This window comes from Epinephelus moara, chromosome 19 (genome assembly GCF_006386435.1).
Source record: "Epinephelus moara isolate mb chromosome 19, YSFRI_EMoa_1.0, whole genome shotgun sequence".
NCBI lineage: Eukaryota > Metazoa > Chordata > Actinopteri > Perciformes > Serranidae > Epinephelus > Epinephelus moara.
In genome coordinates, this window is record NC_065524.1 from 16462792 (window position 1) to 16488156 (window position 25365).

The window sequence follows — 25365 nt, forward strand, 5'->3', positions numbered from 1 at the left end:
GTAAACTCCCCTCCTTCTTACCAGCGCACAGATCTCCCTACTTATCTCTCAGCTCAAATACACCTTGTCGGTGCATTTCACATCACCTGGTGGATTTTTGCAGGCTCTAGGTCGGTTGTACAAACTATAGATTGTACTTTTGCATTTTCTTATGCCCAATACCACAGGCACAAAGAGTATAGAAATGGATTGAGAGAGAGAGACCCAGCCCCTTCCCTCTCACTCTGCTAATCAAATATGAAACAAGATTCAATTCAATTCAATTCAGTAGAACTTTATTCATCCCAAAGGAAAGCCTTGTGCCAGAGAATGCTTTGAATTACAGTAACACTAAGTACAGTAACCACAATTTAACATTTAAAACCAGAACAATCTGCTGGTTCCAGGTCAGGGTCACTCATTTGGCCTAGTTTTAGAACAATGTAATAGAGCAACAACAGGAGTATGATAAGAACAAGAGTTACTAAAAATGAACTGAAATGGTGGGAAAAAACAGACTGCTCTTGATAATCAATGTTATATTGAATATGATATAACAATGAGAAGCATTATTGCACATGACTGAGAAAATGATCTTGTGCTACACTGACAAGTGAACATTATTGCACATGACTGAGAAAATGATCTTGTGCTACACTGACAAGTGAACATGATATTGAAGAACAATATTGCGTAAGATGTTGAAAAGTAGTAGTATGCATCATACTAAGTAATATTGCACCTAATGTAGGTGAATATTGCTGTCAGTGTCCTTTGTTTCAGCTCTCCTCTGTTACTGTATTGCCTATTTCTTGCCTAAAATGTCTTCATATCAAATATATCAAATTCAAATATATTTTAGTGCACTGTTTGGCTGTAATATGAGAATTTGTGAACAGGAAGTGGGCGCCATACTGTTTTCCTGTATTGTTAAAAATGGAAGCTGAAAATACTGAGATCAAACGGTAAAATTAAGCACTGCTGATCCAAGATTTTTTTCATTTCATTTATTTGACTCAAGACGATATCACATGTTGTGGAGTACGACCATTACATGCAATAACAGATCAGTGGCACATAGCGCACAAATGTTACTGCACCCACCTCAAATGTTTGCAGAAATGTATTTTAGCTTTCCGACTGCCATGTTGTTTCCTGTGTCAAAACAGCCAAGCTTGCCTTACTTCACCCACCAGCAGAGGAGTTTACTGGTCCAGTGCGACGCAATATAATCTGGTAGTTGTAGGTTTTCTACCTCATGAGCAAAAGCAAATCCCACATTCCTTCTTCTCTGTTTTTTTTTGGTCATGTAGCACCAATTTCAAAAGTATTTCTGTCTTCGTACTGCATGAACAGCCTAGTGTGTAAAAAGACCATCTTTCCAGCAGTGAAATACTTCTTTTCCATTTGAATTCCCCTGGAAGTTCCAAAGCGGTACATCGTGTGCAACCAGTACAATCACGACCTGTAAATCCACGGCATTCACTGTGTGACCAAAACATTAGTTGGGATGAGGAAGCCAGCAGCTCTGGTGGGATTAACATATGGTGAAACATCGTGTACACCATCTTTGGAAAAGCAGATTTGGGAGTATGAAAGAGCGGTTTCGTCAGTAAAAATAGTCAAAAGGAGTCAGAACATGAAAACAGTATTTCATCATTTTATTTCATCATCTGTCATTTTGATTGGTGGTTGGGTTTTTACTGACATATCCATCAATATAACCACACCAAAAAAGTGAACATTTCAGTACAAGAAAAATAGTTTTCATTTCTAAAACCAACTCGTTTCCAGAAGAAGCATTTCTGCTTTTATGCCACTGTACAGTGCAGGGGGTCTAGGTGGAGTAAAGCATGCAGTAGTGAGGGTTCAGTTTGGGGTCACACGTTAGTGCATAAATGCAGTTGGTGGAAGGTCTTTCTAGTGGAAGTCACTGGAGAAGAACAGGGATGTGTTTGTGGTGGAGACAGGCTGGAGAGAGGCAGAGACAGATTGAGGATGACGGGTCCATCCTGGATGGCTGTTGGGCCCGGAGCAGCTGTTGCCCTTTCTGCCTGTCCTGTGGCCACAGCACTGCCAGGCTCTGAGCTGTGTTGCTTCAGCCTCTTTTATCCTGGCCAGCCCTTTCCTGGTGGAGGAGATTTGGGTCAAAAGATAGCACCATCCCTGTATGTGAAGATGATACAGCCTCTTGAATCCCTGCTGGCCTTGGTTTGAATCTTGCCACAACTTTCTCTCCCACTTTCTTCGTGCTCTGTGTTCTTCTTTGCTTTCCCCTAATGTCTCAGACAGTCTGTCAAGGGGAACAGCGGGATGGGGGGTGGGGAAGCACTCACTTTCCTAAAATAGAAGATGGTATCTCTCTAAGTAGTTTCTCTTGTTCCCTGGTTGTGGAATAACTGATCAGGTCGGGCTCAATATATTTCAAAAACTGAACACTGCAGATTTGTCTGGTTTAGGTCTCATTGTGGGAGAAGTACGTGCATCTTTCTCCACCACTCTTTCTTTATTCACTGAATGTAGTGAATGAGATTAAAAAATCCGTAGCGTCGTGAGACTGCTGTGTAAGAAAAGCACAATTACCCATGAGCTATGCCTTCATGTGTGTGTATTCATCTGCATGTGCGTGTGTCAAGGGAAGAAAGTGCACTGTGCTGGATATACCCATAGCTTTTTGGCATCTCCTGACTGGAGCCGACCCTGCACTCCGCTCCAGTCTTCCATTTAATGCTTATTGAATTCAGATCATTTTTGTAAGCAGGGCAAAGTTTTCTGTTGGAAGGTCGGACCCATTAACAATTTATAAGAACCTGGATTACCTGGAAGGGAAAGTCAGAAAGTGATGACAAGAGTTTGATCGTATATGATGTTGAGACATTGCATAGTAAAAAGAAAGTTCCTGGCACCTGCTGAGAGGCTTTTGAAACATACCGTTATAAAGTACATAGTTGCATTTGTATCAGATTATTCTTTATTGCAGAGGCTACTGCAGTCCTGTTTGCAACTGTTATAAAGGTCTTCTCCAGTTTGCATGTGCTTCAGTGTTTTGCTCAAGTGCACAAGAATACAATGCAGCTGATGGACAGATGGAGGTGTGGCACGGGTTGAGCGTAAATCATAGTCTGACTGATGCAGAAGTTGTGAGTTCCATGCCAGTACCAGCAGCTGGAAACATGATGTGTTTGACAGTTTATGTCATAATATCCTTATACATCATTATAGTACTCTTGAAACTACCAAGGCATACCAGTTCCATTTATTTAGATCAAAGTCATAAATTTGCCTCAAAGGGTTTTGCAGTTAGCAAATGCCCTGCTGACCCTTTAAATGTACAAAATGATGTACAAAATGATGTAGTACGTAGCAAACTTGTCAGAGTTCTGGCACGGGTTTTGATTATCAAGACTGCTCCCAAACTGGATCCGCAATGTACAAAACCGCACCCACTCCACCACCCACAAATATGAACAATTAGTGGAGCAACTTGACCCAATCCGACAATACAAGATCTGCGGAAAACCCAAATTCAGATCATTTCAATTTAGTTTAAAGGGATCATTTTGGGACATTTCATACATTTGAAACTAAGATAATGTTTTTAAAACAAAGGTAATTAAGGAAATTCAATGTTTTTTTTTTTACTTATTCTCATTATATTGAGCAGCACATCTCCACAGTTAACGTGCCTGCTGGTAATGCACCTGGATGAAGCGGCTTTCATATTGGCAGCTGGCACAGCTGACAGAGCCAACGCACAAAGTCAGCAGTCGGAGGATTAAAACGTCAAAACATTAAATTAAATTATTCTCATTTTATTTTAATATATTTATCATCCAACACCTGCAATCTCACCCACGTGTTTTCCCCCCAGAGCTGCACCAAGAAATAAAGACAAAATACCACCTATTTTTATAGGTCACCCGCTGGGTACCCCACCTGTTGCAGAACTCTGGTATATATATCTTAATCTATCTACTGCTATGAAAACTAGTATTACAGCACTGATATACTGCCTGGGATTCACCCATCATTATTCGAGTAACAAGTCAGAGTGAAGAGGTCAGAAATATCGTGTCCTTCCTGCCAGGAGAATCTCTTGGCAGCATTGCCAGGAGGAATGTGTCACATCGAAAATGTCAAGGGATAATGTGCGATCAACAGGACCTATCTGTGGAAGGTCAGCAGCTCTCCTCCCCAGCTGAGAGGCATGGACTCTTCCAGAGAGACCAGAGCAGGAGGCCTGCATTGACCAGATTACTGGCAATACAAGGAGTGCGAAAATGTCACTGTGCCCCTCCATTTACAGTGCAAACTGTCAACACCTTAAATGTCTTCTTGAAATACACTAACATGGTTGCCTTAATGTATACCATGAAGCACTGCTGACAGATTTGTTGCTGAAAGCTGGATTGAGACAGGTGTCACACACACACACACACACACACACATATACACCCTCCAGGTGTGTGATGGCTTATTGATCCCCGAGGGACAAATGTGTCATTTTGCTTATTTCTTCCTCAACAGTGAGGTCAGNTGCTGACAGATTTGTTGCTGAAAGCTGGATTGAGACAGGTGTCACACACACACACACACACACACACACACACACACACACACACACACACACACATATACACCCTCCAGGTGTGTGATGGCTTATTGATCCCGGAGGGACAAATGTGTCATTTTGCTTATTTCTTCCTCAACAGTGAGGTCAGGATCAGCCACAGAGGAACCATACGAATACTGATGAAAATCTCTGCACTGCTTGAGTGCAACTCAGGTCTCTCCATTGAAGGACAGTCATCTTATCTATTTTATGTTCTGCATTTTCAGAGAGCACCGACTACAGTGATGCCGAGGTTCTCCCTGACTCCTTCCCGTCAGCACCGGCGGAACCTCTCCCAGAATTCCTATTGGAACCGGAGGACGCTTTCATCGTGAAGAACCGACCGGTCCAGCTGCGGTGCCGGGCGTCACCAGCCACCCAGATCTACTTCAAATGTAACGGGGAATGGGTCAATCAAAACGATCACGTCACCAGAGAAAGCCTGGACCAGGTCACAGGTAACACACACACACACACACACACACACACACAGAGAGGTGTACTGTAAACACAACTACATACTCACATAGTAATGTCACCTTGTATTTCACAGACATAAACATCATACTCAATTACAAACATCATTTTCAACTACATAATCCATTAGCTCCCATAGGACTTTATGTGCACGTTAACTGCTTTTGGCTTGCAGCCAATGCATTATTTATATGCACTGTGAAAAAAAATGCCCGCCTAATCTCTCCTTCCCTCCCCCCCTCTCTCTTTCTTCCTCTCTCTCACAGGTCTGGTGGTGCGAGAGGTGGACATCTCTGTGTCGAGGACCCAGGTGGAGGAGCTGTTCGGGTTGGAGGACTACTGGTGCCAGTGTGTGGCCTGGAGCTCGGCTGGCACTACCAAGAGCAACCGAGCCTACGTTCGCATTGCATGTCAGTGCCAAGGCTGTGTGTGTATATGTGTGTGTGTGTGTGTGTGTGAGAGAGAGAGAGAGAGAAAAAGATAGGAAAGAAGACAGCAGAAGGGCAAATGTTTCCGACTTTTTGCTTGTCAAACGTGTCAGCTTAAGTATATATGCAAATAAATTTGCTGTGGCTCTCCATCTTAGTCCCCCGTGGTAATGGGTGGCGTCGTATGATTGACACCGTGCATGTTTACGAGGGTATGAAGGGAAAAACACGTTGCAGTGACAGAGGCTTTTTGGGGGCTTTGCCGGCTGTGTGTGTGCATGTGTGTGTATGTGTGTGACAGCAAATGTCAGAAAGATAAACAGGGTGTCAGTGCTGTCACGGGGCAGCCTTCACTAACTGCTGACTACATCTGTGTCACCCTCTGTAGACCTGAGGAAGAACTTTGAGCAGGAGCCGCTGGGGCGGGAGGTGCGACTCGAGCAGGAGGTGCTGCTGCAGTGTCGCCCTCCGGAAGGCATGCCCGCTGCTGAGGTAGACCTCTTCCTCCTCATCCTCACTCTCATTGCTGTGTTTTTATGAGGGGTTAGATTTTTGTTTATGAAACTCAAAGTAAATAGTTCAAGGTCATATAAATTTATATAGCGCTGTATCTCAAGAGAGATAGCAAAGCAAAGATCCAAATAATAAGTAAACACACCACAAAAGGCAGCACCGTAAAGGACGAGCCACTGAAGTTTGAGAGAACAGCAAGAAAAACTCCCTCAAACATGTAATGCTCAGTAATAATATCTGCTATTTCAGCAACAAAACTAAAAAGGCTGCACTATGTGTCATGTTTTAACACTAAGCTGCTTTAACTGCACCCCATTATATCAAACAGTTTTATTTCTCCCATAAAGCAGCAGTGCAACAATATATTAAAAAGAAAACAAATAATTCATAAATGCAGATTTTATGACTCAAGTAAACATTTATGCTCTCCCAAGCTTTACTATTATTTTTAGTGGCTTAATAATGTTATTGTGTGACGTAAAAAGCACAAAGCATGAACGCGTAGCAGCTCATGTTATGTGGTAACAGGAGATCATTTCAGTGGAATCCTAGCCCTGGGTATTTGGTGTGATATCAAGTGCATGAGGAGGATGTCTCAAATTTAAAGTGAGTTTGGTCAAAAGAAGCCTCAAATTATATTTTTCCCGAGCAAACTAAAAATGATCAAATATTGACATGAATACCACATGTAGCATTGAGACGTGTCCCGATGGCTAAATCCTCCGCAGGTTTATGGTGTTTACTGAAAGGGTCTGTGTGGGGCGTTCTGACTCATGTTTATGCATACGCACCTGTTGATTTGTGCAATGATTTATGTGAAGAGTTATCTGCCAAAAGAATTAAAGGAATCCATCATTCAGAATTGCCATAACACAGGGGCAGTAGAGCGCAGCTGAAATCTTGGCTGCCGTGGTAACTTTTTCTATCTTCATTAATTTCATCACTCTGTGCGAAGATATTCTTTTGGCACAACAAAGTTCTGAGCGGTATGTGTTTGTGTGCGTGCCTGCGTCTCTACAGGTGGACTGGCTGAAGAACGAAGACGTCATCGATCCATCGCAGGATTCCAACTTCCTGATCACCATCGATCATGATCTGATCATCAAACAGGCCAGACTCTCAGACACCGCCAACTACACCTGTGTGGCTCGTAACGTGGTGGCCAAAAGACGCAGCAGCACCGCTACTCTTATTGTTTATGGTAACACACATACATTTTTTTATTCGCTTCCATTCTCACACCTCACAACTCCTCCTTTCATGATGGATGTTAGCTGTGATACAAGACTGTGAAGTGTTGGTTTTTGGGAGATTGGCTTATGAATCAGGACGACATAGTTATAAAAATCATCGATGTGTTTGTGGTCAGATTTGTTAGGTGATAGGAGGTGACTTGCACTTAAGAAAATTTTACATTTTAGCAGTTTTGTACCTGCAAATCCTAAGTATTGAATGAACTTTATCAATATTGAACTTTTATGTAAGACAGTGGTAAAATCTGAATGAAATATGATCTGAAAACCACTGTACTCTTTTGAACTGTCCCTAGGAACTGCACTCTGTATATACAAAGCATATGAAGTGGTAGGCAGTCAGAGAATGGGTGAATGAGACGAATACAAGATTAGAAACCTAACACCTAATTACATCACATTAACAGTGGTGGAATAAGTACTCAGATCTTTCACTTAAAGCTTTAAGTCTTTTAAGTGTGTGTAGGTGTGAATGTGAGCGTGAATAGTCGTCTGTCTCCATGTGTCAGCCCTGTGAGAGTCTGGCGACCTGTCCAGTGTGTACCCTGCCTCCCCTCCAAAGGGAACTGGGACAGGCTCCAGCACACCAGTGACCCTGTACCAGGATAAGCAGTTACAGAAAATGAATGAATGAAAATGACTGAATCTGTCACCTAAGTAAAAGCAGCAATACCAGAATTTAAAAATATTCCAACTAAAAGTCTGGCATTCAAGGCTTACTGAAGTAAAAGTACGGAAGTATTAGCATCAAAATTTACTCAGAGTACCCCAAACTACAAGTACTCATTATGTAGAGTGGCTCATTATATTATATTATTGGATCAGAATTATTAATACATCACTTTAATGTTGATTAATGTTTAGCATTTTGACTAATTCTATATACTTCTGGGTAGTTTGATCTATAATAATGTATCATAATTTAGTTTAGTTAATTTAATTTGTACTAATTACTAGGGTGGGGGAAAAATCGATACAGCGCAGTATCGCGATATTTTTGTGTGGCAATATCTTATCGTCACACAGTGCCAAGTATCGATTTTTACTATATAAATTATTAATATTACAAATACAAATTAAACTAAGACTAGAATAATAAAATCAGTTGCTTTCTGAGTCCACTGGATACATTTTGCTACTGCAAAAAAATGGCTGAGGTGAGATGAACAGACTGAAAACTTCATCTTATTAGATTAAACACATGTTGACAAAGTTTTCCTTTGAGTTGACAAAAGGTAATAAATCACTATGAATTGCAATATATTGATCGCAACGTATTTAAAATCGCAATAATATTGTTTCGTGACTTAAGTATTGTGATAATATTGTATTGTGGATCGTCTGGTGATTCCCGCCTCTACTAATTACCTTATCTACAAAAATAGATAAAGCTGACAGACAAATGTAGTGGAGTAATGGAGTTTTCATCAGAGATGTATAGAGGTATAAAGTAGCAGAAAATGAAATTACAGTGTACTCAAATAAAGTACAAGTACTTCAAAATGGTGCTTAAGTACTGTATTCAAGTAAATGTACTGGTACAGTCCACCACTGTATTAGTGAGCTTGATCTAGTTTTTAAAATCTGTCAACAACACAGTGACTTTTTATGACTATAAGCTCAGGCTTTCTACTTTTAATTATGCTTTTCGCTTACAATCACTCATCAATGTGTAATTTGATGAGGGTATTCAAGTTGAACAGGGTGTTAACTGCCACTTTGCATGTCTGTGTGTCTGTTTCTCTGTCAGTGAGCGGAGGTTGGTCTTCTTGGACTGAATGGTCAGAGTGCAACGCTCGGTGCGGGCGGGGCTGGCAACGACGAACACGCAGCTGTACCAATCCTGCGCCTCTGAATGGAGGAGCCTTCTGTGAGGGCCCACCCTTCCAGAGAGTAACCTGCACCACACTGTGCCCAGGTGAAGATGACACACTCATCTGTATTATTTATGATATCATCAGGCAAGATAGTTAAGAACTGAAATGTTGAGAAATTTCCCAAATGGCCCATTTCGCAGGAAGTACCAGGATGAATTTTAAAACTTCTAAAACATCAGATGGTGGATTTCTGCTTTCACAAATCCAAGCTGTTAACTTCTTTACATGTTTTAACCCAAAAACAATTTCATCCAACCAGGACAGACTAGCATTTGGTCATGTGACTGCTTTGATTTCATCATGAAAAGTCATCTACATCATGAGCATACTGAATTACTGTCACACACCATTCTGCCTTTTATTGCTTTGCCTCATGTGTCTGACCACCCCGACTCCAAAATCATTAAAAACAAACCACAGAATGCATTTTGCAAATTGCAAAATTATGCACTTCGAGCCATTACATATGCATCACCCTGCATTATAACGTCATGCCCAATTCCCCTCTACCTGCAGTGGTGGAAGTATTTAGCTGTTGGTTAGCTGTAAAAATGACTCACATCTCTGCTGTGTCATTCCAGTGGATGGAGGCTGGACAGAGTGGGCAAAGTGGTCCGCCTGTGGGACAGAGTGCACCCACTGGCGCAGTCGCGAGTGCCAAGCCCCCCCACCTAGAAATGGAGGAAAGCACTGCAGCGGCAGCATGATGGAGAGCAAAAACTGCACTGAGGGGCTGTGTGCGCGCAGTAAGTCACCCGAGCAATGTGTTTAAACCGGGGCGGTTGTTAAATGTCAAAAGGGAGGAAACATTTGGCACACATATATTTATTTGTAATATATCCTTATTCTGCAATATAGATCTGATACAGCTGAGCTGAGTTCACTAATGCACACAACAGTCTAACATTTAAAGGAAAGGGTGTTTCTGAGGTTTCTATAGGGGTCAACTCCCTAAAAGCAAAGGTGCTGCTTCAGGTGGTTGTTGAATTGATAATAACAAGTCGTACGGGCGAGGATATTTTTGCTCATAGTTCATAAGGTGCATTGCATTTCAAAGCTATTCTGTATAGAACTGTATCCCCAAGGTGATTAGGCACTGCAGCATGGTGAGAGCGCGAATGATGTAGAGAGAGATGAAAAGAACAAAAACAGCTAAATCGCAGACAGATGTTTCGTGAGGCAAAATTTAGGTTCACAAAGAGAGAAGGCAAGTGATCCACATCTAAAAAGCACAGATGGAAGGAGAGAGAGGGAGAGAGAAAGAGAGATAAAGAGAGTGCAGGCTAAGGGAGCGCATGGAGTGGGAAGCGAGCATGACACGGCCAAGTCGAAAAATTAGCACAGGGAAGAGCATATGAGAGTGAGTCAGACTCACACTGACACCCAATGTGCAGCCCGTGATGAGCTGGGAGGAATCCAGCTGACAGCGCATTAGAATCTTTGAGACGTGCATCCACAGAGGCAGTGAGATACATTCAAGTGCACACTTAAGAAACACACACGACACAAACCAACACGGCCAAGCATGCACAGCGTAAACGCACGTGCAACCGGGGGATCATATGCACACTCAATCGGATGTGCACGCGACTCCTGACATAAACAGGCTTCTATGGAGCAGCCAGATTAGACAAATACACTGTCTGATTTGTCTGTACAGAGCCGAGCGTTCTCCGGAGACTGTCAGAGAAAACATGCACTCAAGTGGCTCTGACAGAGGGGGGAAATGGGAAGCACTGTGCTGTTGAAAATCTGTAAATGTGTCACTTGGCACACTACAGGTTACTGACTTATTTATTTTCCCAGCACATTAATATAATTATTCTGCAGCATCCTGATGACATTACGACTATTTGCGTTCAGACCATGCCTCAGACAATCAAATAGCTCACTCCAGTGTCTCACTCATTGTAATCCCGTTGAGGATCAGCTAAATACCCGAGTCATAAATGTAAAAATGCTTCGAGACACCACAAACCATCATCTCCGCTGCCTCCTAGTACGTTCTAATTGCTATTGGATGAATGGAAAAGTCAGAGGGAACCATTTGGTGTTTTGACGATGCTTGGGAGAGAATGTTATTTGGTTTGAGATCTACTCAGTGACGCGACCCTGAAAGACGGTTTCGACATTCATCAAACCACACAGGGATGATTCACGTTGGTGTTATCTTGGAAAAGATTGTTCCCGTCAGGACAGAGGTGGTTTTTTTCCTCATATGATGAAGGTGATAACATACCCTGTGGGGTGTATAAAGAGACGGTTTCAATCTACATTGTCTCCCTCATGCACCACACAACACCGGCGTCCTTGTTCAATTTCAATACTGTCTTTAACTTTGCCACTCTCCTTCAAATGATCCTATTCTCTCTCTCGCAGTAATTTCTAATAGGCTTTTATTCTCCTTTTGTACATTATATAAACAATTATGCTGAACTTCATTCCACATTGTCACGCATTTCCAGGGGAGGTTATTATTTTTTAGATATAAAATATGTTTTCTTGCTTGCAGTACGTCTTTTATGTTTACATTTCTATTTTCATATTGATGAGCTATTGTTTACTCTCCCGTTTCTGCTTTGTGTTATGTTGCATCTTTCATTTGCATAACAACTAGTCCATCCATTTTTATGTTGTTGTTTTTTTCTTCTTCTCTCGTTTTTTTTCTCCTGTTCAAACAGATAAAAAGATTTCTATTGAACATGCAAGCCATCGTAAGTTCACCTTCCCATGACTTCACTCTTTCACTGCCTCATTCTGTTTGTGTTTGTGCCGTATGTGTGTGTGCGTCTGTCTGTCTGTGCTCATACAGATGGGGAGTCCTAACATCTGTGTTAGCACGTGGAGTTGAATGCGTGCAGCGTTTTGTGTTTGAGCCTGTCTGTCCACGCTTTGTTGTCATCTCTGATCGAGCTCAGCGGAGACACGCCTCACCTTCTTGTCCAGCCTGCTCATGAGTGTTGTTATCCCGTCTTGTCTAGCATGTTGACTAAGCGTAACATAGGTTCCTGAGCTGGCTCTGTGTTAGCACATTGCATCAGTTACATAACAGCTTGCTGCAATTGAAAACTAAGACGCGATTACAACAAAGAGATTAATAGATGTTGATGTAATTAACTAAAACAGTTCATCTGGCTCTAAACCAACATGCTGGAGGAATAAATCTGCAAGCTGTTTTTTGAAGGGAGCAAAATGACATGCCTCCAAGCTGAGACTCTTTGATCCGTCGGCTATGAGGTGGAGGCACTTGCTGGAGAAAACAGCTGATTTCTGTCTTACTTTCAGTTAATCTGTAATATAGTTTACATTTGAAGTGATGGTAATTCCTTTAGCTCAATGTGACGTGGGCTCAGGGGAGAGCAGCCACGGTAATGCACCTAATTCGCTATTGTTCCGTTTCTGGTAATAAGTGCGGACGGCTGTCGGATTCAGTTCCATCGCGCCACGTGAGCACGGGAGCTCTCCTCTGCCAGCCCGTCTGCCTCCGGCTTTCCTCTCCTCCACCCTCTCTTCTACTCTCACTGCTGCTCTGTAGTGTTTCCTCCAACTTCTTCCCCACTGCTCTTTTAACATGGGCCTTTTCCTCAAGCACTATCCTTATCTCCTCTCTCCTCATCACCACACTTATAATCCGTCTGTCCTCTCAACAAATCACAACCTTATCTAACTCCTTCCTATCCCTTTTGCCAAATTGCCTCTCCTATAGCTCTCTCCTCCTCTGTTTATCCAGCCTGTCTACTCCATCTTCTTTTTTTTCCCACTCTTCTTTGTCTCCCGCCAACCTCGCTACTTGTCTGCTCTTCTTTTCTGCTCTAGTGTAACTGGCTCTCTGGTCTGGATCTGGTATGGCTCTGCTACTGTCGGAGAGTCAGGGCTGTGATGGGCCTAAGGAGTTACCACTGGGTCTGAAAAGTAAAGCAAAAGCGGAGGTGCCTTAAACCTGGATTCTTTCAATTGGGCAGCATGGGGCCACGCCACTGTTTGCAAAAAGAAGTCCAATTGTATACAAGTCTATCAGAAAATTGCCCTGCCTCCCCTACTCACTTAATTTATTAGCTCAGTGAACATTTTCCTAACAAGTTTATGGCCTCAATCGCTAGTTCCAAGTCTTGTTCAGTGCAGTATGAGGTTCATTTTTTAAATTCTGGTCCCATTTAGAGAAAAATAGACCTTAAAGCAGGGTATGGTTTAGGATGTGGCTACCTTGTGATTGACAAGTTCCACAGCTCTGCTCTCTTGTCCAAATATAGTCGCTTCTGGCACCACAAAATCAAGATGGCAATGGCCAAAAAGCCCAACTGGAGTCCACAAATTAATGGGTGACATCAGGGCATAGGTGTAGATTTCAGGGTTGACAAAATTTTCAGGCGGAGGACCTGAAAACCCTTGAACCTTTGAACCATTGACCCCTGAATCACAATGACTATGCCCATTTCTTTCATACAGTCTATTGGTGGGCCTGCCGACAAGTCACAGCCAGTCACTGAGCAGGAGAAAACAGAGGGAGCCAAACATGGAGCATGCAAAGTTATGATCAACCACCCCACCACCACCAGTTCCATCCACTTTTGTTGTCAGATGCTTCTGCCTGCAGTCTAAGGAGGAGCTGTTTAATCATGTTACTTTCCAAGATGATCTCTTTCAACCAAAAAACTGGACACCAGCTACATCCTAGCAGGCGTACTTCCAGAGTTTAAGAATAGGTCCACGTTTTTGAAGCAACACTAACATACTCAAAAGTAAACTGAAAGAGTTATTGGTCACTGTGATCATTCCTGCTGTCCATACCGGCTGTGAAGTGATCCCCTCCCTAATGTGATTCCAATGTAACAGATGGGGGACAAAATCCACAGTCCTTGTTCTGACTAAAAATGCTTTATAAAGTTAAAATGCTCGATAAAATAGCTAAATGAGGCTGCAGCAATCTGACTTAGTCACGTAAAGTGAATATTTTCCAGGAATGTACTTATCCAACTTTTTCTCTCCTGACTCCAGCGCTCTCTTTTTCATTGGCTTCGATTTAAAAAGGTAACACGACGCCATTGTAACTCAGTCAGTTTCTTACCACGACTGATCTCATAGCAGAAACTGTGAATTTTAGACTGGCATTGACAGAGAAACTGTATTTAATGTGGATCAGTAAAATCATGGCTGATACCTGATCCACCTATTAAGGTCCATGTTGGCGCCAATACTGATCTGGCATATCGGATTATATCCCCTTTTAGTGCTTGATTAGCTTTTCATTTCCCGCACAATGTTTCATTGCTGAGGCGTGATAGTTTGAAAGTAACACAGAGGGAATTAAGCACTAAAAATAGACGTTTGAAGGAGGACTCCCCCATCACTTATTTTAAAATCATGTTAGGGAGGGATCTCTACAAGCCCAGAATGGACAGGAGGAACAATCACAGTGACTAATACATCATTCAATTTACATATGGGCATGTCAGTATTGTTTTAAGATAGACTTAAAAGAAAAACGTAAAATTTTAACAGTGACAAACTATTAAATTTCAATTGCTCATTAAAATATGCTGCGTGTTTCTAGTTAAAGGTGTTATCACAGTTTCCCAGAGCCCAATGTCGCATCTTAAAATTGCTTGTCTTATCTGATTAAACATCAAATTTACAGTGGTTTAAAAAGAAAATGAGAGAAGCAGCAAATCCTCACATGTGAGAAGCGGGGACCAGCAAATGTTTGGAATTTTATCTTTATAAATGACTTAAAAGATTATTCCCTTATCAAAACTCTTGTTAATTTTCTGATGACCGACTAATCACTTGATCTGCTAATTGTTTCAGCTCTAACTTATAATACTTTCTGCTACAGTGGATATGTAGTAAATCAGATGTTATCTCTTAAATTGTGTTTTCTTCCCTCTTGTGTTTTCCCTTGCATTTGTATCTGTGTGTTCCCACATGCATCTCTCTGTGGTGTCTTGACCGCCTTCTTTTCCAACCCTCTTTCAGCGCTGGCCCCAGGTATGGGAGTCGCAGTCTATGCTGGTCTGGTGGGGGCCCTGCTGCTGTGTGTGATATTGGTGTTGTGCGTGGGAGTGCTCGCATATCGCCGCAGATGCCGCCATCTCCATGGAGACATCACCGATTCTTCATCTGCTCTCACTGCCGCCTTCCACCCTGGCAACTACAAACCTCCCAGACAGGGTAAGTTCACACATAGACACTAACTCAAACATTACATCATTTAGTACACATTCACACATAATTCCTCTTTTTAATCATCATGTTTGTTTTCACAACTTTTCTTGTTTTTACTCAAATTCATTGAAGCACTTGGTTACAGTCTGCCTCTTTGTCACACTGCTATTTATATCATCCCATAAATGAATTCTCTTTATACCATTATCTCCTCTCGCCTAGTCAATTCTCCATTCTTTACTGCATTACATTTTTTACACTTGAAGCATTTGTCATGGTATCCCTTCTCTTGCTCTTGTCGTCAAATATTAATTAGCAACATTAATCCATTTCACTCGCGTCACTTTTAGCACTCTCAGCCCAGCCTGTGTCATTTCTGGTGATAAGAGAACAGCTCCTCTCTTCTCCTACGTCCACAGATAACCCTCACCCTCTGCATCCCTCTGCTCCTCCGGATCTAACAGCCACAGCAGGGGCTTTCCGCGGGCCACTCTTCTCCCTGCAGCAGGGGGTCAACGACAGCCCCCACAAAATCCCCATGACCACCTCACCCCTGCTGGACCCTTTGCCAAGTCTCAAAATCAAGGTGTATAACGCCTCCACTCTTTCCTCCCTGGAGCTCCCCACAGAAATGGGCTTAGGTGATGGGGAGATCCTCAGCCTGAAGTCGGTGGGTACTATGGGAAGAGAACGAGATTACCACAGCCACACCCTGTCCAGAGAGCCTGGGCTGAGCACCAGCGCCACCCTGGGTAATCTTGGAGGACGCCTTACCATCCCCAACACAGGTGATTATATAGTGCATACAACTGTCTTTTCACAGGCGAATGGAAGCAGAATTCATGTGAACCACATGAATCACATATAATTCAAGATAAAACACAACGCTCTCTCTCGTAGGTGTGAGTCTGCTGGTCCCCCCTGGCACAATCCCCCAGGGGAAGTTCTATGAGATGTACCTCATTATCAACAAGTGGGACAAAACGACGTGAGTGCCCTTCATCTTTATTCCTCTATTTCACTCATCTCCTCCGCAACCACGAGGCAGAGCAGACCTCGTTCTCACCTCAATCAGAAATGTTCCCATGCACGGCTCACCTACTGCGAACCACTTGAAGTTTGTTTGGAAGTTCTATCACTTTTTCTGAGGATAAAAAAGATCAACTTGTCTCAACTTCTATGCTGAAATTGGAGTGTATTAATTTCTTGCCAATTTTTGGGAAATTTGATCTTCAGTTTGCTTCAGATACATTTGTACCACCATGTTCCTCACTGTTTTATAACCATGATGTTCTTCTATAAATTAAGTCTAATGTTTTGGTAACTGTTGCAAACACCAGGTGTTCTCCCTCTGTGTGTGTGTATATGTGTGTGTGACATTTACAGGCTACCCTCTGAGGGCAGTCAGACTGTACTAAGTCCTGTGGTGAGCTGCGGCCCATCTGGTATGCTGCTGAATCGTCCCGTGGTTCTTACTTTGCCCCACTGTGCCCAACTAGACACACCTACACCTGATTGGACCCTCACACTCAAGACACAGACGCACCAGGGGGCATGGGAGGTAAGACAGCTTCTGTCTGGTATCATATAATGGATATCTCGTTGGGTTGCATCATTAAATCCTACTTCAATCTGTTTTCAGGAGGTGCTAACAGTAGGAGAGGAGACTTTGTCGTCTCCGTGCTACCTGCAGCTGGAGGAGGAGTGTTGTCATGTTCTCATGGAGCAGTTGGGAACGTACGGCCTGGTGGGCCAGTCCTGCCCTCCACAGCCTGCCTGCAAACGCTTGCAGTTGGCACTATTCGCCCCTCGAGCTCCCTGCCTCTCCCTGGACTACAGCCTCCGTATCTACTGCATCCATGACACCCCACATGCACTCAAGGTGCTGCTTGTGTGTTTGTCACTCTCTGTCTGTGTTAAAATGTCTGTTTACCTGTCTTTTTTCTGTTTACCTTTCTTCTTCTCGCCTTTCTTTTTCATCATTACTTTTATGTGTGAGTTAATCTGGCAATACTATACTTAAGGTGTAAATTTGAATAAGTGCATTGCTGGTAACTTACTTAAATGGATGCTTTGCTGAATTTTCAACCAGCTTTGTGTCATAACAATGTGGGTAGTATGTGTAATGAACTGGGATGAACCTCCCTCCATCTTGCCAGCGCCAGATCTCCCTGCTTATCTCTCAGCTCAAATTCTGCTCTTGCGGATTTTCTCTGCTCTCGGGCTGTTGCTTGAACTACAGATTGTATTTCCGCATTATTGTATACCCGCCGTAACAGACACAAGTATAGGAAGAGAGTTGCAATTTAGTCTGAGCTTGAGAGAGAGATACCCCCACCACCCAAGAGACTAAACTCTGATCAAACAGTAAACCAAGATTCTGTTACTGTATTGCCTATTTCTCAACAAAAATGTTTTCAGAAACATATTTTAGTGCATTGTTTGGCTGTAATATGAGAATTTGTGAACAGGAAGTGGGCGCCATACTGTTTTCTGTATCGTAAAAGCAACCTGGAAAAGAAAAAAAAAAACTCAGATCAAATGGTGAAACTAAGCCTGAGATTCTGTTACTGCATTGTTCATTTTTCCACCTAAAATGTTTGCAGAAACATACTTTATCGCACCGTTTAACTGTAATTCGAGATTGTTTGTTAACCAGCCAGCTGTCATATTGTTTCTTGGGGAAAAACAGCTACGCTTGCATTACCTCACCCAGCAGCAGGAGTGGTTTTTGGTCCGGTGTGGTGCAGTGCATTCTGGCAGTTGTAGGTTTTCTACCTCTTGAACGAAAGCGAATCCCTCGGCTCTTTTTTCAATTTCAAATACTTCTTTACAGCCTCAATAGACAAGATTTTTAAAAAATATAACTACTTCCATCATGTCAGCTTTACTTGTAAAGTACAGCTAACACAGAGCTTGGTTTAGTCATGAGCAACACACACATTACACATTTGTCTAAATATTCCCAAAAATCAAAACAAAAGATCCACCACACTTGCCCAGATCAAATTTTGGTATCAAACTGAATCTCCCCTACCCACCAGAGGCAACGACTCAAAATAGCACGGCACGATACAAACTCCCCAGCAAACAGCAAGTGAGCACGCCATCCAGAGAAAGTTGGACTCGCTGACGTTAGATATTTTTCCTCTCTCAGTCCCTTTTTGTATGAAGTGTTCACAGACCAGCCGGGGTAGTAAACATGAGCGCGCTGTGTGCAGTTTACTGGCATCACATTACATGATTCCTGGCTGCTAAAGTTCAAACAGCTTTCAAACTGTTAGCTCTCACACATTTCCATTTGGAGACACTGACTTTAGAGAGCGCACGACGCATTTTAATTAAGAGTTTTCAAAAGCGTGTTTTGATATGTGTTAGAATGATAAACCCATAATAAAATTAGTAACATAAATGTGTTACTAAGCCTGTCTTGTTTCCGCCTCTGGCAGGAGGTGCTGGATTTGGAGAGGAGTCTGGGTGGAGTTTTGCTTGAGGATCCCAAGCCACTGCTTTTCAAAGACAGCTACCACAACCTGCGCCTGTCCATCCACGACATTCCTCACACTCACTGGAGAAGCAAACTACTGGCAAAGTATCAGGTGAGACACTCAAAGTGTAGCAGAAAGATAACAGCCTGTTGATAGGTATTGTGCCCATAGATGCGAACATGTCCATAGAGCATCAGCACCTTTAATGATTTAGATCCATAAAACTATTGATAAATTGTCAGTAACTTTAACCCTAATAGACAATAACTCCTAAGAAAAAATTATGATCTGCCAAACTCTTTATTTCACTTCAGTAGAATGGCTTTTCTTCTCAGAAAACACAGCTAGTTGATTATTCACTTCTGTTGTAAACATCCAAACCCTCTGCTGCATTCTCTTGGCGGCCGCACCGAGATTGCAGTCTGAACCCTCCCTGAATAAACAAACAGGAAATCTGATAGCGGTCCTAATTTATGGACAGTGTGCTAAGGAAATAAATTGTCCCGTGACACACGGAGACCCAGTTGGTGGAAACACCCAATATCAAAATAAAGCATATTGCACCACTCCTCGAATGAAAACTGCATTCTAGATCCTCCCTGATTGCACTGCTCAGAGCAAAGCCACTTTTAATCACAGTGGAGAGACCATTTCCTTCTTAACATTACTCTTTGTTAACAGGAGATCCCATTCTATCACATCTGGAGCGGGAGTCAGAGACCCCTGCACTGCACCTTCAGCCTGGAGAGAGGGAGCCTGGCTGTGTCGCAGCTCACCTGTAAGATCTGCGTCCGACAGGTGGAAGGGGAGGGACAGATATTCCAGCTGCACACGGATATTCAGGAGGTAACGTAAAGGGATACTTTGCCAATTTTCAACCAGCTCTGTATTGTAACGGTGTGGGTTGTATGCGTAAATGAACTGTGGTGAACTTGCCTATATCTTGCCAGCACCAGATCTCCCTGCTTATCACTCATCTCAAATACCGATCTTGCGGATTTTCTCTGGCTCAAGGGCTGTTGCTCGAATTTCAGATTGTATTTCCGCATTATTGTATGTCCACCACAACGGATTTTGAAAATTTGCCAGTGAAAATTTTATCTGGCTCTTGGCTGTAGCTTGGCTGGCTCTTGAACTCCCTCATTTTTGTATGCGGGTCGCCACCACAGACACAAAGAGTATAGAAGTGACCAAGATTATGTTACTGTGTTGCCTATTTCTCGCCTCAAATGTATTCAAAAATATATTTTAGCTTACCATTTAACCGTAATACAAGTTCGATTGGTACCAGCCTGGCTCCGTGTTGTTTCCTGTGTCAAAATAGCCAAGCTTGCATCACGTCACCCAACAGTCGATGCATTTATTGGTCTGGTGTGTCACAGTGCGTTCTGTTTTCTGTTTCGAGGCCATCTTTCCAACAGTGAAATACTTTTTCAAGTAACGCAAAAGCTGATAAAGTTGCAATGAAAGCCACACATTTGATGCCAAAAGAAATACAGAGGTTGGTTTCATTGTGCCTCTCACCGTGTCTGTCAATCCAGACTCTACCCCCGCACTCGCCCCTCCCCTCAGGAGGCACCTGCCTGCCTTCCTCTCAAGTGGGACCCTATGCCTTTCGCCTGCCTGACTCCATCCGCCAGAAGATCTGTGCCAGTTTGGATGCACCCAGCGCCCGAGGATGTGACTGGAGACTACTGGCACGCAGCCTGGGCTTTGACAGGTCAGATCTGCCTCACATGTTTATGTGTGAAAGGCAGCCTGGTCACGCACGAGTCCAGTGTTGATACTCAGGTTCCTACTGTCAAGTGATAACTCAGAATTGTGTATAAGGTGGCATGTAGATGTTCACCGTCTGAGTTCAGATGGGGTTAGGATTTCTTTTTTTGGGGGGCATGTAGACAGACATATTCTTGTTGTACTGATTAGAATCTGGAAAACATGACGTAAACATTAAGTTTAGGGATATGGTATAGCCATGCAAGAATACATTGCTTAATGAAAAGGGATATTTCATCTCACTCAACAGCTATAACTGCTTTGTGTAATATAGCAGGTACTTGGTCATCAGTATTGGACTGTCAGAATAAAGTTGTACCAGCAGTATGCAATATACAGTATGAATGGCTTAAAATGTCTATAATCAACAATGAAGTGCTTCCTTCACTTTTCTGACATCTCACCTGGTCTTTCTTTCCCTCAGGTACTTGAATTACTTTGCAACAAAGCCGAGCCCCACAGGTGTTCTACTGGACTTATGGGAGGCTTGTCATCAAGCTGACGCAGACCTGGTCTCTTTGGCGACCGCGCTGGAAGAAATGGGCAAAAGTGAGGTGCTAGTTGTCATGACAACAGATGGGGATTGTTGATTGGTCAAGGAACAAGAGAGCAAGCCAGACTTTTTTTTTTTTTTCTCACCACCGTGATGACAATAAGAATACCTGCCTATTAATATGCACACCCCTGGCACAAATCATAAGCCCACAGAGCATTTTGGTTCCTTCACATGCACTGTATTACCTCTGCCTCATCTTCCTTTCCACTGACCCCTGATCAGCCACTGTAGCTACATACCCGCCCATTCCCATGCGTGCCATCCCATGATAACTGCTAATCTGATTCAGCTTGAATCCTCCAAAGCAATGTTGCATCTGCACGACGTGAAACCAATTTGAGGGTACGAAGGCGTAAAATGGGTGTAAAGTCGTCTGTCATGTGTGATGTTGGCTGTCTTCTTTAGAGATTGCAAATTACACTATTCTTGTATATAAATAAGAAAAGCTTTGGGACAAACTAAAAAAAAAAAAAAGATGTATTCAACACACTAAAGCACGCACAATAACACAAACAAGTCAAACGCTAGCACGGGATTACTCATGTTTCAGTAGCAGCATGAAAGTGCATGATTTAACACCATCTCACCTCATGGCAGGGGCTTTTGTTTTCTCCATTGTCATTCTGTGTGTGCAGTGAATGACAGGCAGCACCAAACTGTCTGAAACCTCCTCAGGCTACAGACAAACTTCGACACACACACACACACACAAACACACACGGACAAACTGGTCATTAACTGGCTCTGAATCAGCTAGGCTAAGATTTCCTGTCTAACTGCTTCGACTGTCGACAAATCACATGAGGTCCGAACCCTCAAGGTCTGAGGGCTTGAGCATGTCGCTTTGGGCTGAAAAAAAAAAAAAAAAAAAAGCTGCCTCTTCTTTGTGCTAGGACGGTGAATTGTGAAGTTAATTTAAGAATTGGCAGATAGCTATACCGACTGACTCTTTATATTGTACCAACAAATGCCTCAAAGCCTTGGCATATCATTCCGACTCACAGGGGTGTTTCTCTATCATCTCTCCTTGCATTCCTCTATCGCTCTGCCACACTCCTCCGATCTGTTGAGAATAAACTGCAGGGGAGCTTTCTGGTCATCCCTTAAAAGTTTCCTTTGGGGAACGCTCTTTAAGTTATTATCCATATTTGTGGATTTTTTTTTTTCATTGCCATTGCTGTTACGATCATTTAGAAGCTGTTCCATCATCTGTGCTTGTTTGGGCTGCTGAGCTGTTTTATTTTTGATTCTAGTAGAGCAGGCCAAATGGGAGAGTTAGGTGCACAGTGGATGTCTCAGTTGTGAATAATGAAATCATGTTTACTTGTTATTTTAAATATGGTGCATCTATTCAAAATGTAATCTGTAAACCATGATTAGAGGTGATCAGATGTCCAGGTGAATATACTGTATGCTGTATTGTAGGCGTTTTGCTTTGCTGTAACTGAGGGCAGTTCCCATTGTTCAGAGATGGATGTTAAAGAATAGATTAGCCTTGAATCAGCTAGGCAGCAAGGGACCATAAAATTTACCTCAACACTAACTGCATTATGTTTCTCTGTCCACCACTTATCCGTGTCCATCTGTCTATCCATCGCCCTGTAATTCATTATGTCTCCCCTGTTTCAATTTGATGACCTATTGTTACCTTTCTACGAAGCCGCCTGCTTTGTGGTCAGGGTCCTCAAGCTTTCTGCATTATCAATGTTGTTCTGTCACTTATTGTTAGATGGGAATTGAAATGCTTTCATCTGTAACTTTGTCATTACTTAAGTTCTCTGTGTTATTGAGTCTTTTTATCCCTCAAAGCAAAAAAAAAAGTGTTCATATCATTGAAACCACAAAAACCAAAACACAGGCAGTATCCCTCCTCTCAGCAGTGAGTCATGTCACTGTTTTGTGTGAATGAACTGAAAAACATAAGTGTGTGTGTATGAGTGTGTGTTGAGTGAGTGGGTATGTGTGGGCAGGTGGGTGTGCGTGTACAGTATGTGCACACGCTCAAGATCTGTCATTTCTCTTTGTAAGTGCTATGCAAGTACAAAAGAAAAGCGAAGCATTTTGACTTCTTTTGTTTCCTGGAAGAGTAATTCTATTTTTTCAGATCAGGGCATTGACAGGGTTTTGATTTTGTATCCTAAAGTGGTTTAAGAGAGGTTTAACATTTTTTGGTTCTGGTGGGATGTGTGGGAATTCTTCATCTGGATCGGAAGGATTGGATCACCGACCAAGGAAGCTAACTATTGGAGAAAAAAAAGCACATGTGGGAGAACAAAACAAAGTATGGTGCAATGGCTACAAAACAAATTGTGATTACCATCATGAACTCGTGCCCTGCAGGTCTTTGCCCGTGAGGAAGTATCTGAACACGACTAGTTCAGAACTTTGGATCCCTGAACACTGCAGGACAATTTTTTTTTCCTCGAATCTTGTTACAGAGACTGGCTAGCTGTAGACTACAGTGTTTATTCGTCCAGATTTCTTGAGTATCTGTTGGATCTTTGGCCATAGCTCTGGATAATTTATGCTGGAGCTGGACTGGATTCCTCCTCGCTCCCATCAAAGAGAAAAATTTAGCCTTTGTTCAAGAAGTCAAGACATTTTTATGGGAAAAAAACAAAATGGATTCAGTGACATTATTTTATCTCTGTAAAGTACCAATTGTAAATAAACGTCTAGCCTTCTTACCTGTAACTAAATATAATTTTTATGCAATAAATTATATTTCTTAGTTTAACAATAGTGTGTGTTTTGTTGTTATTGAATTAAAGCTTGTTATTGCAAAAGCAAACACTTAGAGAGCAGCGTGAACTAAAATCCATAGAGTAAATTACAGGCTTCTTTGAAGCACCTTGGCACAACACAACCACTAAATAAATGGCATCTGTGTTTTTATCAATTACACCCTATTTTCACAGAAAATACAGAGCTACTCAACCTGCCCCTCTTCCCATCACACCTCATTGGAAAATTCCCTTTAGGTCCATTTAGCTTTGAAAGCTTTTAACTGGCAGGCTGTCCAGCCTTCAAATTAACAAGGTTTTAGAGATGCTAATAGCGTCCTTTAAGGATTGACTCTGGGTGCTCAGATCGAGCATTCTAACCTCAGCTTTTTTACGAGTGCAGGATGTGTGGGGATTTGTCAGATTAGGCTCTTATATTGAGAACAAATATCCCAGTGCTGGAGTGAGAGTGCACTGCAGTATGGTCTTAATGGCGGGCAACACTTTGCACCTGTTTCATTAGATGCACCGTTAATTGTGGACAGATATGCCACCCTCCAGTGCATGACTTAATCGAACCTTTCATAATGCATAACGTGATGGTACAGTACAAAAGCTGACTGCAGCCTCAGTCCACCCCCTCACCTCTACACAAGATGCTTTTGTTACTTTTTATGGAATAAATCAGCAGTGGGAATAAAATTAGTTTGAAGGCGTGTAAAAATTATTATGAGAAGATGCTGCAGGTGATACCAGGACATACACATACACGATGTAAAGCATTTAGAACAGATACTCCTCTGCATTATAAAATGATAATGTTTGAGTCCACCTAAACAGAAATGAAAATAAACATATGCATTGATATGTACAATATCTAAGGTTTGCAGTGCAATTCTATGAAAGCCTCTCATCAAACATACATATCTATTCACTGCTCTGAATTATAACCTGCAGAACAAGTACATGGAGGATGTATTTGATTTTAGGCTCACAGTGGAAAAACAAACAAACACATTTTTGGAGTGTATTTTTCTCGCAGATTGTTCCAGCACAATAAGATGTGTTGTTGCCAGGGGAAAACAGCAGTTAGGCAGCTGTGAGTTGGACGGGCTCCACATTTGGACAGTGATTCATTTGATAATGATTAGTTTAGTCCAGTGGTGTCCACCTATGTGTCACAGAGCGCCAACTGTCAGAAGGTTTCAGTCCAATCATAGACAGATAACCACCTGGTGTCATGCTCCACTGTAAAGTGGATTTTTAGTCTTTTTTTTCCTCTTCTTACAGGTGTTGTATTTATTTATTTATTAATTTTCCACATTCCGGAGTAGTATCAATAAGCACATGACTGACTGTGTGATATGCTGGCCTATTCTGCCCTCTTCTGGTGAGAATCATGAGTTACCCACACTTCTCAACAAAGGGCAGTAAACTCAATGGTGCAATATAATCAAAATTAATTCTGGCATATTTTTAAATAAACAAAAAACATATGCAATATGACCGACAGTTTAAATG

General features: G+C 42.3%; 1 protein-coding gene across 1 annotated transcript; it reads left to right on the forward strand.

The window, feature by feature from the left end:
- The first annotated feature begins 4125 nt into the window (after positions 1-4125).
- unc5b (unc-5 netrin receptor B) lies at positions 4126-23855 on the forward strand. Its single transcript, XM_050071825.1, has 17 exons — positions 4126-4156; positions 4819-5049; positions 5335-5478; positions 5885-5988; positions 7030-7210; positions 9013-9180; positions 9721-9885; positions 11821-11853; positions 15113-15307; positions 15721-16089; positions 16202-16289; positions 16688-16862; positions 16944-17183; positions 18751-18900; positions 19471-19635; positions 20331-20509; positions 20990-23855. The coding sequence occupies exons 1-17, from the start codon at positions 4126-4128 to the stop codon at positions 21153-21155; spliced, it is 2784 nt and encodes a 927-aa protein (XP_049927782.1). The 3' UTR covers positions 21156-23855.
- The last annotated feature ends 1510 nt before the right edge of the window (positions 23856-25365 follow it).